This window comes from Nerophis lumbriciformis, linkage group LG06, assembly GCF_033978685.3.
Source record: "Nerophis lumbriciformis linkage group LG06, RoL_Nlum_v2.1, whole genome shotgun sequence".
NCBI classification, from domain to species: Eukaryota; Metazoa; Chordata; class Actinopteri; order Syngnathiformes; family Syngnathidae; genus Nerophis; species Nerophis lumbriciformis.
Genome location: NC_084553.2, coordinates 14,490,765 through 14,505,950, shown reverse-complemented (window position 1 = coordinate 14,505,950; position 15,186 = coordinate 14,490,765). Strand labels below are relative to the sequence as shown.

At 43.2% G+C, this 15,186-nt stretch overlaps 1 protein-coding gene across 1 annotated transcript in view; it reads left to right on the top strand.

Annotated features, from left to right (window-relative positions):
- Window positions 1-15,186, top strand: part of LOC133608516 (transient receptor potential cation channel subfamily M member 1-like) — a 38,999-nt gene that overhangs the window by 15,054 nt on the left and 8,759 nt on the right. Inside the window, exons 9-19 of the mRNA XM_061963788.2 lie at window positions 1,460-1,532; window positions 1,608-1,708; window positions 6,402-6,572; window positions 6,833-6,967; window positions 11,760-11,810; window positions 11,922-12,062; window positions 13,454-13,483; window positions 13,564-13,856; window positions 13,933-14,161; window positions 14,787-14,918; window positions 14,995-15,135. Coding sequence (XP_061819772.2) covers window positions 1,460-1,532; window positions 1,608-1,708; window positions 6,402-6,572; window positions 6,833-6,967; window positions 11,760-11,810; window positions 11,922-12,062; window positions 13,454-13,483; window positions 13,564-13,856; window positions 13,933-14,161; window positions 14,787-14,918; window positions 14,995-15,135 — 1,497 coding nt within the window. The remainder of the gene's footprint in view (window positions 1-1,459; window positions 1,533-1,607; window positions 1,709-6,401; window positions 6,573-6,832; window positions 6,968-11,759; window positions 11,811-11,921; window positions 12,063-13,453; window positions 13,484-13,563; window positions 13,857-13,932; window positions 14,162-14,786; window positions 14,919-14,994; window positions 15,136-15,186) is intronic.

Genomic DNA, 15,186 nt, shown 5'->3' with positions numbered 1-15,186 from the left:
TTCATTTTCATACTTTTCAGTTGGCTAACATTTCTAAAAATCCCTTTTTTGTATTAGCCTTAAGTAATATTCTAATTTTGTGACACACGGAATTTTGGATTTTCATTTGTTGCCACTTCAAATCATCAAAATTAAATGAAATAAACATTTGAATGCATCAGTCTGTGTGCAATGAATAAATATAATGTACAAGTTACACCTTTTGAATGCAATTACTGAAATAAATCAAGTTTTTCAAAATATTCTAATTTACTGGCTTTTACCTGTATATATATATATACACATACATACATACATGGATAGATAGATATACTATGTATATATATATATATATATATATATATATATATATATATATATATATATATATATATATATATATATATACATATATATACACACACGGTGGAAGAGGGGTTAGTGCGTCTGCCTCACAATACGAAGGTCCTGAGCAGTCCTGGGTTCAATCCCGGGCTCTGGATCTTTCTGTGTGGAGTTTGCATGTTCTCCCCGTGACTGCTTGAGTTCCCTCCGGGTACTCCGGCTTCCTCCCACCTCCAAAAACATGCACCTGGGGATAAGTTGATTGGCAACACTAAATTGGCTCTAGTGTGTGAATGTGAGTGTGAATGTTGTCTGTCTATCTGTGTTGGCCCTGTGATGAGGAGGCGACTTGTCCAGGATGTACCCCGCCTTCCGCCCAATTGTAGCTGAGATAGGCTCCAGCACCCCCCGCGACCCCGAAGGGACTAAGCGGTAGAAAATTGATGGACATATATACACATACATACATACAGGGATAGATAGATATACTGGCCCCCAGACACATTTTGTTTTTCTAAATTTGGCCCCCCCGAGTCAAAATAATTGCCCAGGCCTGGCCGAGAAGAAGACACTACCTGTCTTTTAGTGGCGTCTCTCCCAAGAGCCTCTCCTCTGTCTTTTCTCGCCAGCTGTTCATTCGCTGATGAAAATGTAAAGTGGATTTGACTTTTTAAAAATGTTTATTATTGTAGAACAATGATTGTTAAAGTTAAGGATTTTTGTGATTTCTGATCGTTTGTGAGGGCACCAAATGGACTTCTGTGTGTGTGGGCGTGTCTGCAGGACAGTTCAGCTTGTTGCTGTTGTTGTTTTGGCTTGTTATTAAATAGAAAGTTGGTCCATCACATCCTTGTTATGTTTGTTTCATATGCAGTATTGTATAGCACGTTATATTGTGTTCAAACTCTACAAACCTTCACTAAAATATGGACTTTTGTCGAGGCTGGAACCCATTATTCATATTTACATTGTTTCTTATGGAGAAATTTGCTTCACTTTACAAAATTTTTCGATTTATGACCCTGTTGATGAACCAATGCCGTTCTCAACTTGTGGTTCCACAGCTAAATTGAAACAGAAAAATTAGCTTAGCATTAGCAAACATTGACACACTTCTGCTGCTGTCATGTTTCAGATTACGGTGTTCCGGATGGGTTCTGAAGGCCAGCAGGACATTGAGATGTCCATCCTGACGGCGCTGCTCAAAGGTGAAAAAAAAAAAAAGGTCATGTGGCGGTCCTCGTTAGCGCCCTACCGCCACACACAATAACATGTGATCGCAGGCACCAACGCGTCGGCGTGCGACCAGCTGAGTTTGGCGCTGGCGTGGAATCGAGTGGACATCGCTCGCAATCAGATCTTTGTGTACGGACATCACTGGCCGGTGAGTACGTGGCACCAGGTGATTTTTGACCGATGGCAGACGACGACCTATAGTTGAATAAAACATCTTAGCTTTGTGTAATAAGAGACAAAATTCTATTAAATCTTATTAATAAATATGTTTTACAATATACTGCTGATAAAAAATGAGCTGTTAGCAGAAAATTGCCCGAGGACCTTGTTTGGATTATAAAGTGGTTTTCCAATAGGCAGGTGTTACTTTTATCATGATGTCATTATTGTATCATTATATAATTATTAGCCTATTATCATTCATCATCATTATTGTAATTAATGTTATACATATCAGCTTTATTATTCCAATTATCATTACTATTGTATTACATTATTATTATTATCATCGCTCAATATTTTTTCACTATTATCAATGTCATCTCCAGCACCATCAACAATATCATTACAATGATCATTATGTCCTTATGCCATTATGTAACTTGTCATTCATCAAAGTATCTTTATTTCACTTATCAATGTATTTTACAATTATATATATTATTACCATTATTGTTACCACATCATTACCATTTAATTAATATTACATCATTATCATTACCATATCATTATTATTACCATATCATGATCATCCATCCATCCATCCATCCATTTTCTACCGCTTGTCCCGTTCGGGGTCGCGGGGGTTGCTGTAGCCTATCTCAGCTGCATGATCATTACTATCATTATTATTACCATATCATGATCATTGCCATATTTCTATGACCATTATCATAACTATCATCATCTCCATCATCACCAATTACCAATATAATCTCCATTACCAATAAAATCATTACTATTAACCTTATGTCATGATATGATTTATCATGATCATTACTATTACCATTATCATTAATATCATCATAATCATAAGCCAGCCATCCATCCATCCATCCATCTTCTTCCGCTTATCCGAGGTCGGGTCGCGGGGGCAGCAGCCTAAGCAGGGAAGCCCAGACTTCCCTCTCCCCAGCCACTTCGTCCAGCTCTTCCTGTGGGACCCCGAGGCGTTCCCAGGCCAGCCGGGAGACATAGTCTTCCCAACGTGTCCTGGGTCTTCCCTGCGGCCTCCTACCGGTCGGACGTGCCCTAAACACCTCCCTAGGGAGGCGTTCGGGTGGCATCCTGACCATATGCCCGAACCACCTCATCTGGCTCCTCTCGATGTGGAGGAGCAGCGGCTTTACTTTGAGCTCCTCCCGGAGGGCAGAGCTTCTCACCCTATCTCTAAGGGAGAGCCCCGCCACCCGGCGGAGGAAACTCATTTCCGCCGCTTGTACCCGTGATCTTGTCCTTTCGGTCATAACCCAAAGCTTATGACCATAGGTGAGGATGGGAACGTAGATCGACCGGTAAATTGAGAGCTTTGCCTTCCGGCTCAGCTCCTTCTTCACCACAACGGATCGATACAGCGTCCGCATTACTGAAGACGCCGCACCGATCCGCCTGTCGATCTCACGATCCACTCTTCCCTCACTCGTGAACAAGACTCCGAGGTACTTGAACTCCTCCACTTGGGGCAAGATCTCCTCCCCAACCCGGAGATGGCACTCCACCCTTTTCCGGGCGAGAACCATGGACTCGGACTTGGAGGTGCTGATTCTCATCCCAGTCGCTTCACACTCGGCTGCGAACCGATCCAGCGAGAGCTGAAGATCCTGGCCAGATGAAGCCATCAGGACCACATCATCTGCAAAAATCAGAGACCTAATCCTGCAGCCACCAAACCGGATCCCCTCAACGCCTTGACTGCGCCTAGAAATTCTGTCCATAAAAGTTATGAACAGAATCGGTGACAAAGGGCAGCCTTGGCGGAGTCCAACCCTCACTGGAAACGTGTCCGACTTACTACCGGCAATGCGGACCAAGCTCTGGCACTGAGCATACAGGGAGCGGACTGCCACAATCAGACAGTCCGATACCCCATACTCTCTGAGCACTCCCCACAGGACTTCCCGAGGGACACGGTCGAATGCCTTCTCCAAGTCCACAAAACACATGTAGACTGGTTGGGCAAACTCCCATGCACCCTCAAGGACCCTGCCGAGAGTATAGAGCTGGTCCACAGTTCCACGACCAGGACGAAAACCACACTGTTCCTCCTGAATCCGAGGTTCGACTATCCGGCGTAGCCTCCTCTCCAGTACACCTGAATAGACCTTACCGGGAAGGCTGAGGAGTGTGATCCCACGATAGTTAGAACACACCCTCCGGTTCCCCTTCTTAAAGAGAGGAACCACCACCCCGGTCTGCCAATCCAGTGGTACCGCCCCCGATGTCCACGCGATGCTGCAGAGTCTTGTCAACCAAGACAGCCCCACAGCATCCAGAGCCTTAAGGAACTCCGGGCGGATCTCATCCACCCCCGGGGCCTTGCCACCGAGGAGCTTTTTAACTACCTCAGCAACCTCAGCCCCAGAAATAGGAGAGCCCACCACAGACTCCCCAGGCACTGCTTCCTCATAGGAAGACGTGTTGGTGGGATTGAGGAGGTCTTCGAAGTATTCCCTCCACCAATCCACAACATCCGCAGTCGAGGTCAGCAGAACACCATCCTCGCCATAGTGCACTGCTTCCCCATGTAGCGTGCTTAGTCTGGAGGCTAAATACACACAGTGTGTTATGTAACTGTTGTTTAGTGTTGATATTTTTTGCTTAGTTTGATAAATGTTGTAGCAGTTTGCTTCATCAGGAGGGTGAAGTCACTCAACTTCAAGTGTTGGATTTAACTGTGTTGGATCATTGGCTGCTGGTGAGGCAATAGAAAAAGGGGCATTTTTCTACCAGTAGACAGCGTTTAAGATTGAGTGTTTCACTGCTAAATTAATAATATATTTATATTGAATATGGATTTTAAATATGTATCTAAATAGGTGGTTAATTGGTTAGGTATTTATGTATTTGCATATTGGGTTTTCTGCTGCATTTATCTATTGTGTTTCTGGGTTTAAATGTATTTTATATGTATCTTGGTGCATTTATGTTGAGACAATTTATTTAAAATCTGTTTTAACTCAAAGGGAAAAGATGTGTCCATTTTCTTGCACTTGTTTAATGGTTAAGAGTTTGATAGCCTAATTAATAATTGTAAATTATGGTATTGATAATTGATTGATTTTTTACAGCATGTTTTATCTTGTGGTGTTTTGTCCTTAAAGGTTTTTCACCTACTAAAGAAGCTAAAGGCTACTAAAGGCTACTAAAGACAGCTAATGACAGCTAAAGAAACTAAAGTCTACTAACACTGCTAAAGACTGCTAAAAAGACTGAAGAAGAAAAAAGAAGCTGTTTCTTCGTTGGAAAAACTGTTGCAAACTAAAGGAAAATAAAAGGAATAAGTAACTACGGTCTGGTCTTTTGAGTGAAATCCAGAAGCCACATTCAGCATTGGTACATCCCTTCAAGTGTGGGATAAGCACAGCGAAAAAAGCAAAACACTTGACAGTTGTTGTATGCACACTGTGTCGAGCGGAAATGGCCTATCATAGCAGCACAACGGCTATGAAGGAACATTTGAAAGAAAACACCCGACAGCGTTCTTGCCATCACCATCAACTAGTCAATCGTCCGCGTGAGTATACGTTGTCATCATTACACAAAAACATGAATGTGTCATTTGTATCTGCATTGTAAATTCATAAACTAAAACACTGTTTCGCTCTGAGAGGCGCGTTTGGCGTGCCTGTTCAGTGTTTACAAAGACGCGCTCCTCTTTAACGCTAACGTTAACTAGTTGTGCAAATACCTTTTACAACATTAACAGTTACATATACTATGTACAAACCAACAATTAACTTTCACTTTAATCATACTATCATTGTTGTGTTATTAAGCAAAATAAGCAATACTTTTACTTTTGTTGAAATGTTTACACTGTTACAGAATATTTCCTTTTGCACTTTTTTGTATTGGATGTTTATCTTTATTTTTGCACATTTTAAAGCAAAATAAGAAATACTTTTACTTTTGAAATGCTTATACTATTGCAGAATATTAAGATTTGCACTGGATGTTTACTTTTATATTTGCACATTAAAAAGCAAATAAGCTACTTTTAATTTTGTTAAATGTTAAAAGTTTTAAATGTTTACATTGTTACAGAATATTTTGTCATGTTGTTGTCAATGTTGACTGAGTGGCCATACTTTTTTTTTGTGTGAATAAAAGTCATGCCTTTTGAAAAAACTGGCCAACATTTATTTTTTCATCTTCATTTTAAATAAAAAAAATAATCGGTAAAAGGAAAAATAATCTATAGATTAATCGAAAAAAATAATCTATAGATTAACCGATTAATCGAAAAAATAATGTATAGATTAATCGATAGAAAAATAATCGTTAGCTGCAGCCTTAATCACAATACCATTACATTACGTCACCATCAACATCTTTATCACTATCAGTCTCCATTACATCGCCATCACAATCATCATCGCCATTTCCATCACTAACAGCATCACCATTACCGTTACCATAATCTCCATTACATCACCATTACCATAACCATCTCCTCCAGCATCAGCATTACCAATACATCATCTGAATAACAAATTTACATTACCATCACCATTATCATTACTGTCATCATCTCCATGACATCACCATTACCAACATTGTCATCATCATCATCACCATTACCGTCATTATCATGATCAAAAGTGTGTGCTTTTTGTGTTCAGCCAGTGAAGCTCAGTGAGCATCCAAAGAGTCCGGCGTCGGTCCAGCGGGCAGCGGCGGCGGCACCAGCAGCGGCCAAAGGAAAAGCCCGAGGAAAAAAAGGAAAAGCCGGTAAAAGCAAACCTGAGCCACCAGAGGAGACGGACCCCAGGAAACTGGAGCTGCTTAGCTGGGTACTACACTAACTTCACACCTCGTTTGACTAACCTTCAAATATTTCTCATTAGAAGCAAAGTGGAATTATTACACTTTGTGGGCGGGGGCGTGGCCTGCGGACCTGCAGCGAAGCGGGGTGTGCCAGGACTGGCTTCCCCACACACTTATTAATCATTCATAATTCTGTGAATGTAGCTTTTAACCTGTTCAACTTGCTCATCCGCACCGCAAACTGTCGACATGACCTGACTGGATGCTGTCGGCCATGTTGCCGCAGGTCAACTCGTTGGAGCAGGCCATGATGGACGCGCTTGTCCTGGACAGAGTGGACTTTGTGAAGCTTCTCATCGAGAATGGCGTCAACATCCATCACTTCCTCACCATCCCTCGTCTAGAGGAGCTCTACAACACGGTGAGACGACCCCCCAACAGTCACATGATCCAGTGGTCGCCTATTTTCTCAATCGATAATTGCCAAGAACCAGGAGTGTGTTAGCCTTGCTTAGCTTAGCTGCATATTGGCGCACATTTGCATATGATGCACTATATTGTCAAATGTATTTGGCCACCCATCATTTGGATGGGTGGGAACAACAGCAACTCAGCCACCAAGTGGTAGGCCATGTAAACTGAGTCGCCGACTTTCTGCACAGTCAGTTGCTACAGAGCTCCAAACTTCATGTGACCTTCCAATCAGCCCACGTACAGTACGCAGAGAGCTTCTTGGAATGGGTTTCCATGACCAAGCAGCTGCATCTAAGCCATACATCACCAAATCCAATGCAGTGGTATAAAGCACTGCACTCTAGAGCAGAGGAGACGCGTTCTCTGGTGTGATGAATCACGCTTTTCCATCTGGCAATCTGATGGACGAGTCTGGGTTTGGAGGTTGCCAGGAGAACGGTACATATCGAGTGTGAAATTTGGTGGAAGAGGAATTATGGTGTGGGGTTGTTTTTCAGGAGTTGGGCTTGGCCCCTTAGTTCCAGTGAAAGGAACTTTGAATGCTCCAGGATACCAAAACATTTTGGACAATTCCATGCTCCCAACCTTGTGGGAACAGTTTGGAGCGGGCCCCTTCCTCTTCCAACATGACTGTGCACCGGTGCACAAAGGAAGGTCCATAAAGACATGGACGACAGAGTCTGGTATGGATAAACTTGACTGGCCTGCACAGAGTCCTGACCTGAACCCGATAGAACACCTTTGGGATGAATTAGAACGGAAACTGAGAGCCAGGCCTTCTCGACCAACATCAGTGTGTGACCTCACCAATGCGCTTTTGGAAGAATGGTGGAAAATTCCTATAAACACACTCCGCAACCTTGTCGACAGCCTTCCCAGAAGAGTTGAAGCTGTAATAGCTGCAAAAGGTGGACCGACATCATATTGAACCCTATGGGTTAGGAATGGGATGGCACTTCAAGTTCATATGTGAGTCAAGGCAGGTGGCCAAATACTTTTGGCAATATAGTGTAAGTTCATATATGGGGCCTGTAATAAATAGAAGGATTGCAGCGAGTACTCGTGACAGTTGTGTGCGGGATGTGAACTTCATTCAGATTACAGCATTAAAAGGTTAAATCCTTACAATGTATACTGTAACATTTCATATGTACATTTAAGATATAACCCGCTTTTTACTGCAACAACAAAAGCTTTTAGCTTTAACGTCCATTGTCTCATTCCGACAAGCAGCTTAACGGCCATCATCTCAAAAAAAGCTGTGACACGTGACTGACACACTCAACTTGCGCACTTCCGTACTTAGAACTTAGCGTTTTGAGTAAATAAGTGCGTTCGTAGAATGGGAGAGAAGAAGAATCGTGATTTCCGGGATCCGGATAACGACAATCATCCATTTGGGACGGTCAAAATGTGCACCCTCAGGAACAAAGTACCGTATTTTCTGGACCATAGGGCGCACCGGATTATAAGGCGCATTAAAGGGGTCATATTAAGATGTTTTTCTAAATGTAAAACACTTCCTTGTGGTCTACATAACATGTAATGGTGGTTCTTTGGTCAAAATGTTGCATAGATGATGTTTTACAGATCATCTTCAAGTCGCTTTCTGGCAGTCGCTTCAGGATGCGCCGTTTTGTGGGCGGTCTTATTTACGTGGCTCACCTTCAGCAGCGTCTTCTTTGTTGTAGCGGTGTAGCGAAGAAGTGTCAAAAGACGAAGCTAACTGTTTTAATGACCTTCAGACTAGAGATGTCCGATAATATCGGACTGCCGATATAATCGGCCGATAAATGCTTTAAAATGTCATATCGGAAATTATTGGTATCGGTTTCAAAAAGTAAAATGTATGACTTTTTAAAACGTCGCTGTGTACACGGACATAGGGAGAAGTACAGAGCGCCAATAAACCTTAAAGGCACTGCCTTTGCGTGCCGGCCCAATCACATAATATATACGGCTTTTCACACACACAAGTGAATGCAAAGCATACTTGGTCAACAGCCATACAGGTCACACTGAGGGTGGCCGTATAAACAACTTTAACACTGTTACAAATATGCGCCACACTGTGAACCCACACCAAACAAGAATGACAAACACATTTCGGGGGAGAACATCCGCACTGTAACACAACATAAACACAACAGAACAAATACCCAGAACCCCTTGCAGCACTAACTCTTCCGGGACGCTACAATATACACCCCCCGCTACCACCTCAACCTCCTCATGCTCTCTCAGGGAGAGCATGTCCCAAATTCCAAGCTGCTGTTTTGAGGCATGTTAAAAAAATAATGCACTTTGTGACTTGAATAATAAATATGGCAGTGCCATGTTGGCATTATTTTTTCATAACTTGAGTTGATTTATTTTGGAAAACCTTGTTACATTGTTTGATGCATCCAGCGGGGCATCACAACAAAATTAGGCATAATAATGTGTTAATTCCACGACTGTATATATCGGTATCGGTTGATATCGGAATCGGTTGGACATTATCGGAATATCGGATATTGGCAAAAAAGCCATTATCGGACATCTCTACTTCAGACTTTACTTAAATCAATAACAGAGCAGCATCTCCTCATCCATGGCTCACTAGTGCAACAACAACGCCGGAAATGAGTCCCGTGAAAAACCGTCCGACCGGAAATCTCTAATAACTAAAGTTCCTTGGGTGAATAATGTAAACCCACTACAGTCTTTAGCACTTCCATAGCGAGATATAAGTTAGAACTGTTATGTCCTGAGCAAGACACTTCACCCTTGCTCCTGATGGGTGCTGGTTAGCGCCTTGCATGGCAGCTCCCTCCATCAGTGTGTGAATGGGTAAATGTGGAAGTAGTGTAAAAGCGCTTTGAGTACCTTGAAGGTAGAAAAGCGCTATACAAGTACAACCCATTTATCATTTATTTATAACTTTACACTACTTTATATTAGAAATGGCAACAGTGGAGGGTGAATGTCCCATAACAAGAAGATAGAGAAAAAGAAGAACCTTATCGACTACGGCATCGACACGGACTACAGTGGCGGACGTGCGCAAATTTTCAGGACTTATGCAGATCTTAAATACACATCAGCAGGTACCAGACGGTAAGAAAAGTTGGTTTTGCATAATATTATGAAACAAAACGCCAGATAATATGTCTGCTAATGGGTGCCATTTTGCGGTCCTTATACACACACCATAATAATACTTGTATCTTTGACTACGGTAGCCGTAATGGGCCCATAATCCATCAAGCGGTGCGGCTTCAAAGTCATACTAAAACATTTTTGACAGTTTTTTGAGTGCCGTGTGTAATGTTCTTTATTTTCAATGGAACATTTAAAGTTTTGGTGTTGTTTACTGGCGTCATATTGCAGTCTACACTAGAGATGTCCGATAATGGCTTTTTTGCCGATATCCGATATTCCAATATTGTCCAACTCTTAATTACCGATTCCGATATATACAGTCGTGGATTTAACACATTTTTATGCCTAATTTTGTTGTGATGCCCCGCTGGATGCATTAAACAATGTAACAAGGTTTTCCAAAATAAATCAACTCAAGTTATGGAAAAAAATGCCAAGATGGCACCGCCATATTTATTATTGAAGTCACAAAGTGCATTATTTTTTTTAACATGCCTCAAAACAGCAGCTTGGAATTTGGGACATGCTCTTCCTGAGAGAGCATGAGGGGTTGAGGTGAGAGGGGGCGAGGGGGGGGTTGTATATTGTAGCGTCCCGGAAGAGTTAGTGCTGCAAGGGGTTCTGGGTATTTGTTCTGTTGTGTTTATGTTGTGTTACGGTACGGATGTTCGCCCGAAATGTGTTTGTCATTCTTGTTTGGCGTGGGTTCACAGTGTGGCGCATATTTGTAACAGTGTTAAAGTAGTTTATACGGCCACTCTCAGTGTGACCTGTATGGCTGTTGAACAAGTATGACTTGCATTCACAGCTGTAGATATTATGTGATTGAGCCGGCACGCAAATGCAGTGCCTTTAAGGTTTATTGGCGGTCTGTACTTCTCCCTACGTCCGTGTACTCAGAGACATTTTAAAAAGTCATACATTTTATTTTTTGAAACCGATACCGATCATTTTGAAACCGATACCGATCATTTCCGATATTACATTTTAAAGCATTTATCGGCCGATAATATCGGCAGTCCGATATTATCGGACATCTCTAGTCTACACGGGGACAGCGGGTTACTGGTTCAATCCCCACCTTCTACCATCCTGGTCACGTCCGTTGTGTCCTTGAGCAAGACACTTCACCCTTGCTCCTGATGGGTCCTGGTTAGCGCCTTGCATGGCAGCTCCCGCTATCAGTGTGTGAATGTGTGTGTGAATGGGTGAATGTGGAAATAGTGTCAAAGCGCTTTGAGTTTCTTAAAAAAAAAAAGTAGAAAAGCGCGATACAAGTACAACCCATTTACCATTTACTCTTATGTGTGATTACCATCTACTGGTCACACTTATCACGCCATGTACCAAATAAAATGCCTTCGAGGTCGGTAAGCACAACCAGAATTATTCCGTACATTAGGCGCACCGGGTAATAAGGCACACTGTCGATTTGTGAGGAAATGAAAGGGTTTTAAGTGCGCTTTATAGTCCGAAAAATACGGTACACAGTGTAGATGGTGTACTTATTGAAGTGTGCTGACGGAAGGCTTTCGATTTGAGACACAGCCTGCATACCTAACGCCCTATTTCCTGTTTGTCTTTGCGACCTGCAGAAGCTCGGACCCCCCAACACGCTGCACTTTGTGGTGCGAGACGTAAAAAAGGTGAGTTGACAGGACTGGACTGGATAGCCCGGAATTGGCGTGATTGACAGAATTCCGGATTGTCCTGAGATTTGGCGCTTAAGGACCTTGGTTACGTGGTTTGTTCTACAGGGGAACCTGCCTCCGGACTACCAAATCACCTTGATCGACATCGGGCTGGTGCTGGAGTTCTTGATGGGCGGAGCTTATCGCTGCAAATACACCAGGAAGAGTTTCAGGACGCTGTACAACAACTTGTACGGCCTGAAGAGGGTGAGCACAACTAAGCTTTTACTAACTTCTTCTCAACTGAGTCAAGTCCTGAAGGACGTTTGTCCTACAAGAGAAGAAACATGTCATTTTCAAGTGGCCCGTCACATCATTTTACGTCGTCGCCACGTCATTTTAGGAGGTCCGCCACATCCATTTATATGCTCCGCCACATCAGTTTATTGTGGCCCGTCACATTATTTTATTGTGGCCCACCACTTCATTTCATAGTGACCTGTCTTATCATTTTAACAAGGCACGCCACATAATCCAAATGTGCCTCGCCATGTCATATTATGTAGTCGCCACGTCATTTAACATTGTCTGCAACATAATTTGAATGTGGCTCTTCACATTTGATTTGGTCGCCACATCATTTTATGTGGCCTACCATATCATTTTTTCGTGTCCTGGGCATGACGTTAAAGTGCATCCGGCAGTGGAGGCTCCTCTATGGGGTCTTGGGGCACTAGGAGGTTAACCCCTTTACTACTGTTACCCCATGTGGCCCTTGGCAAAGGCCTAGTACCTGACTGCCCCCTAGCCAGGGATAAGGTGAAGACCTCAACGGCGGAGCAGGCGGAAGACGGTAGATTTAAGTACTACCACAACGGCTGCGATGGCGGGAGAAGGCTCCAGCAGAAAAGGGTCCCCAGTCGTCTTGGACTCCATGCCACTGGACCCTGACCCGATTCTGTCAAGGATTGTGTGGTGACTGTCTATGCACCAGTCTCCACACGTTAAACAAAGTCACGCACAGGCATCCTCCATAAAGGGATACACCCCTACCAGGAGGATCGTCATACTCGTTCGAGTGACCGCCGATGATGATGACCATATAATTTATGTGGCCTACCATGTCATTTATGTGGCCCACCATATCATTTATGTGGCCCGCCATGTCATTCTATCAATCAATCAATCAAAGTTTACTTATGTAGCCCTTATTCACAAATGTCTCAAAGGGCTGCACAAACCACAACGATTTTACGTGGAAATAAAAAGCACTTTCTGGACAAATGTATTTTTTTTCTTTCAATTTTGACGGAAAAATTTTACACATGCAGTTGCATATGTTCTAAACGTTAATATTATCTGGTGTTCCTTGTTTGGTTATCTAAAACAAAGACTTAAATATAGGCTGGTCATCTTGACTTACGAATTCAAAGAAAGTTATCCATCAATCTGTGATAAACATTATAATCAAAAACAGTTGCCGTTGCAAATTGTGTAACAAGGCTATTATACGTTTATATTCATATATATTCACTGTTACACGTGGCCCTCCAATGGCAGCCATAATTGCGATGTGGCCCTCGATAAAAATGAGTTTGACACCCCTGACCGAGATGAATGAACCTTTTCAACTCAACTGAGATGTTTTTCTCTTTCAGCCAAAAGCGTTGAAACTGTTGGGGATGGAGGTAAGTGTTGTTATTCCAAGGACTGTCTATAGAATCAAGTGGAAAAGGAGGAGAATAACATCCTGGTTGGTGGACTTCAGGATGACGAGCCCCGTCCCAAAGGTAAAGGCAAGAAGAACAAGAAGAAAGAGGAGGAGGTAGACATCGATGTGGACGACCCCGAGGTCAGTCGCTTCCAGTACCCGTTCCACGAGCTAATGGTGTGGGCCGTGCTAATGAAGCGCCAGAAGATGGCGCTGTTCCTGTGGCAGCGAGGGGAGGAGGCCATGGCCAAAGCTCTAGTGGCCTGCAAGCTCTACAAGGCCATGGCCCACGAGTCTTCCCAAAGCGAGTTGGTGGACGACATCTACCAGGATCTGGAGAACAACTCCAGGTGAGACCACTCTTTTTGGATGAGGAATGGCAGAAGTGACCACAAGTCCTTGTGTGTTCTTGTATCGTGTTCGCAGAGAGTTCGGGCAGCTGGCTTACGAGCTTCTCGACCAGTCGTACAAACGCGACGAGCAGGTGGCCATGAAGCTACTGACCTACGAGCTGAAGAACTGGAGCAACTCCACCTGTCTGAAGCTGGCAGTGGCCGCCAAACATCGAGATTTCATCGCCCACACGTGCAGCCAGATGTTGCTTACTGACATGTGGATGGGATGTCTGAGGATGGGCAAGAGTAACAGCCTCAAGGTAACCCTCACATGGTCAAAACAGCTCTCAGAAAGTTCTAACCACAAGGTCTATGGATGTTCGAATTCATCCAGGTCATTGTATATTCAGGGCATTCAATGGATCGCAACTATACCGTTTGGTTTGTCTTAGAAGACCTTTTGACTCTCACCCAAGTAGGCGTTACCAGTTCATGCTCCTAGACTTAGATCGGTCAAATCTAGTCTGACCAATCTAAGTCTAAGACTAGATCAGATCTGGTCAGATCTATTCTGACCAATCTAAGTCTAAGACTAGATCAGATCTGGTAATATTGGTCAGATGTAGTCTGACCGATCTAAGTCTAAGACTAAATCAGATCTGGTCAGATTGGTCAGCTCTTGTCTGACCGATCCAAGTCGAAGACTAGATCCGACAAATCTACAAAAGTTTGTAAGTTAATGAGCATTAACTAATGAAGGTTACTTGAATTAGAAGGGGAAATATCTTCTAAGACAAACCAAACAGTTCAGTTGCGATCGATTGAATGTCCTGAGAATTCTAAGCGCAATGTTAGCTGCTTTACAATACCCATCCTCATCACAAGGTTCAACAGGTTCTTCCCCTCTTTTCCACATTTTTCTTTGACCTTTCTGTCTTTTTGCAGGTGATTTTAGGAATCGTTTTCCCCCCTGCCATCCTCCTCCTAGAGTTCCGTATCGGAGACGAAGCTTCGTATCACTCCTCTAAAGAGAATGAGGGCAGCAAAAGCAAAGAAGAAGACAACAAGTCCTGCAAAGTAGGATGAAAAGAAGGCTGACAGTGTCCTTCCAACTCCCTCTCCCCTACTTCGAGTGATGGTGACTTTGTTCCAGGATGCCATCTCCAACATGGACACCACATCCAAGAAAGGAGATGAGGAAGAAAACCTGAAGAAAGGCAGGAAGAGGGTTCCCATTGGGAGTCAGATCTATGAGTTCTACAACGCCCCCTTCACCAAGTTCTGGTTTAACACTGTAAGTCCACTTCATATCGCTCAGCAGTCACATCAGCATTTAATTGTGATG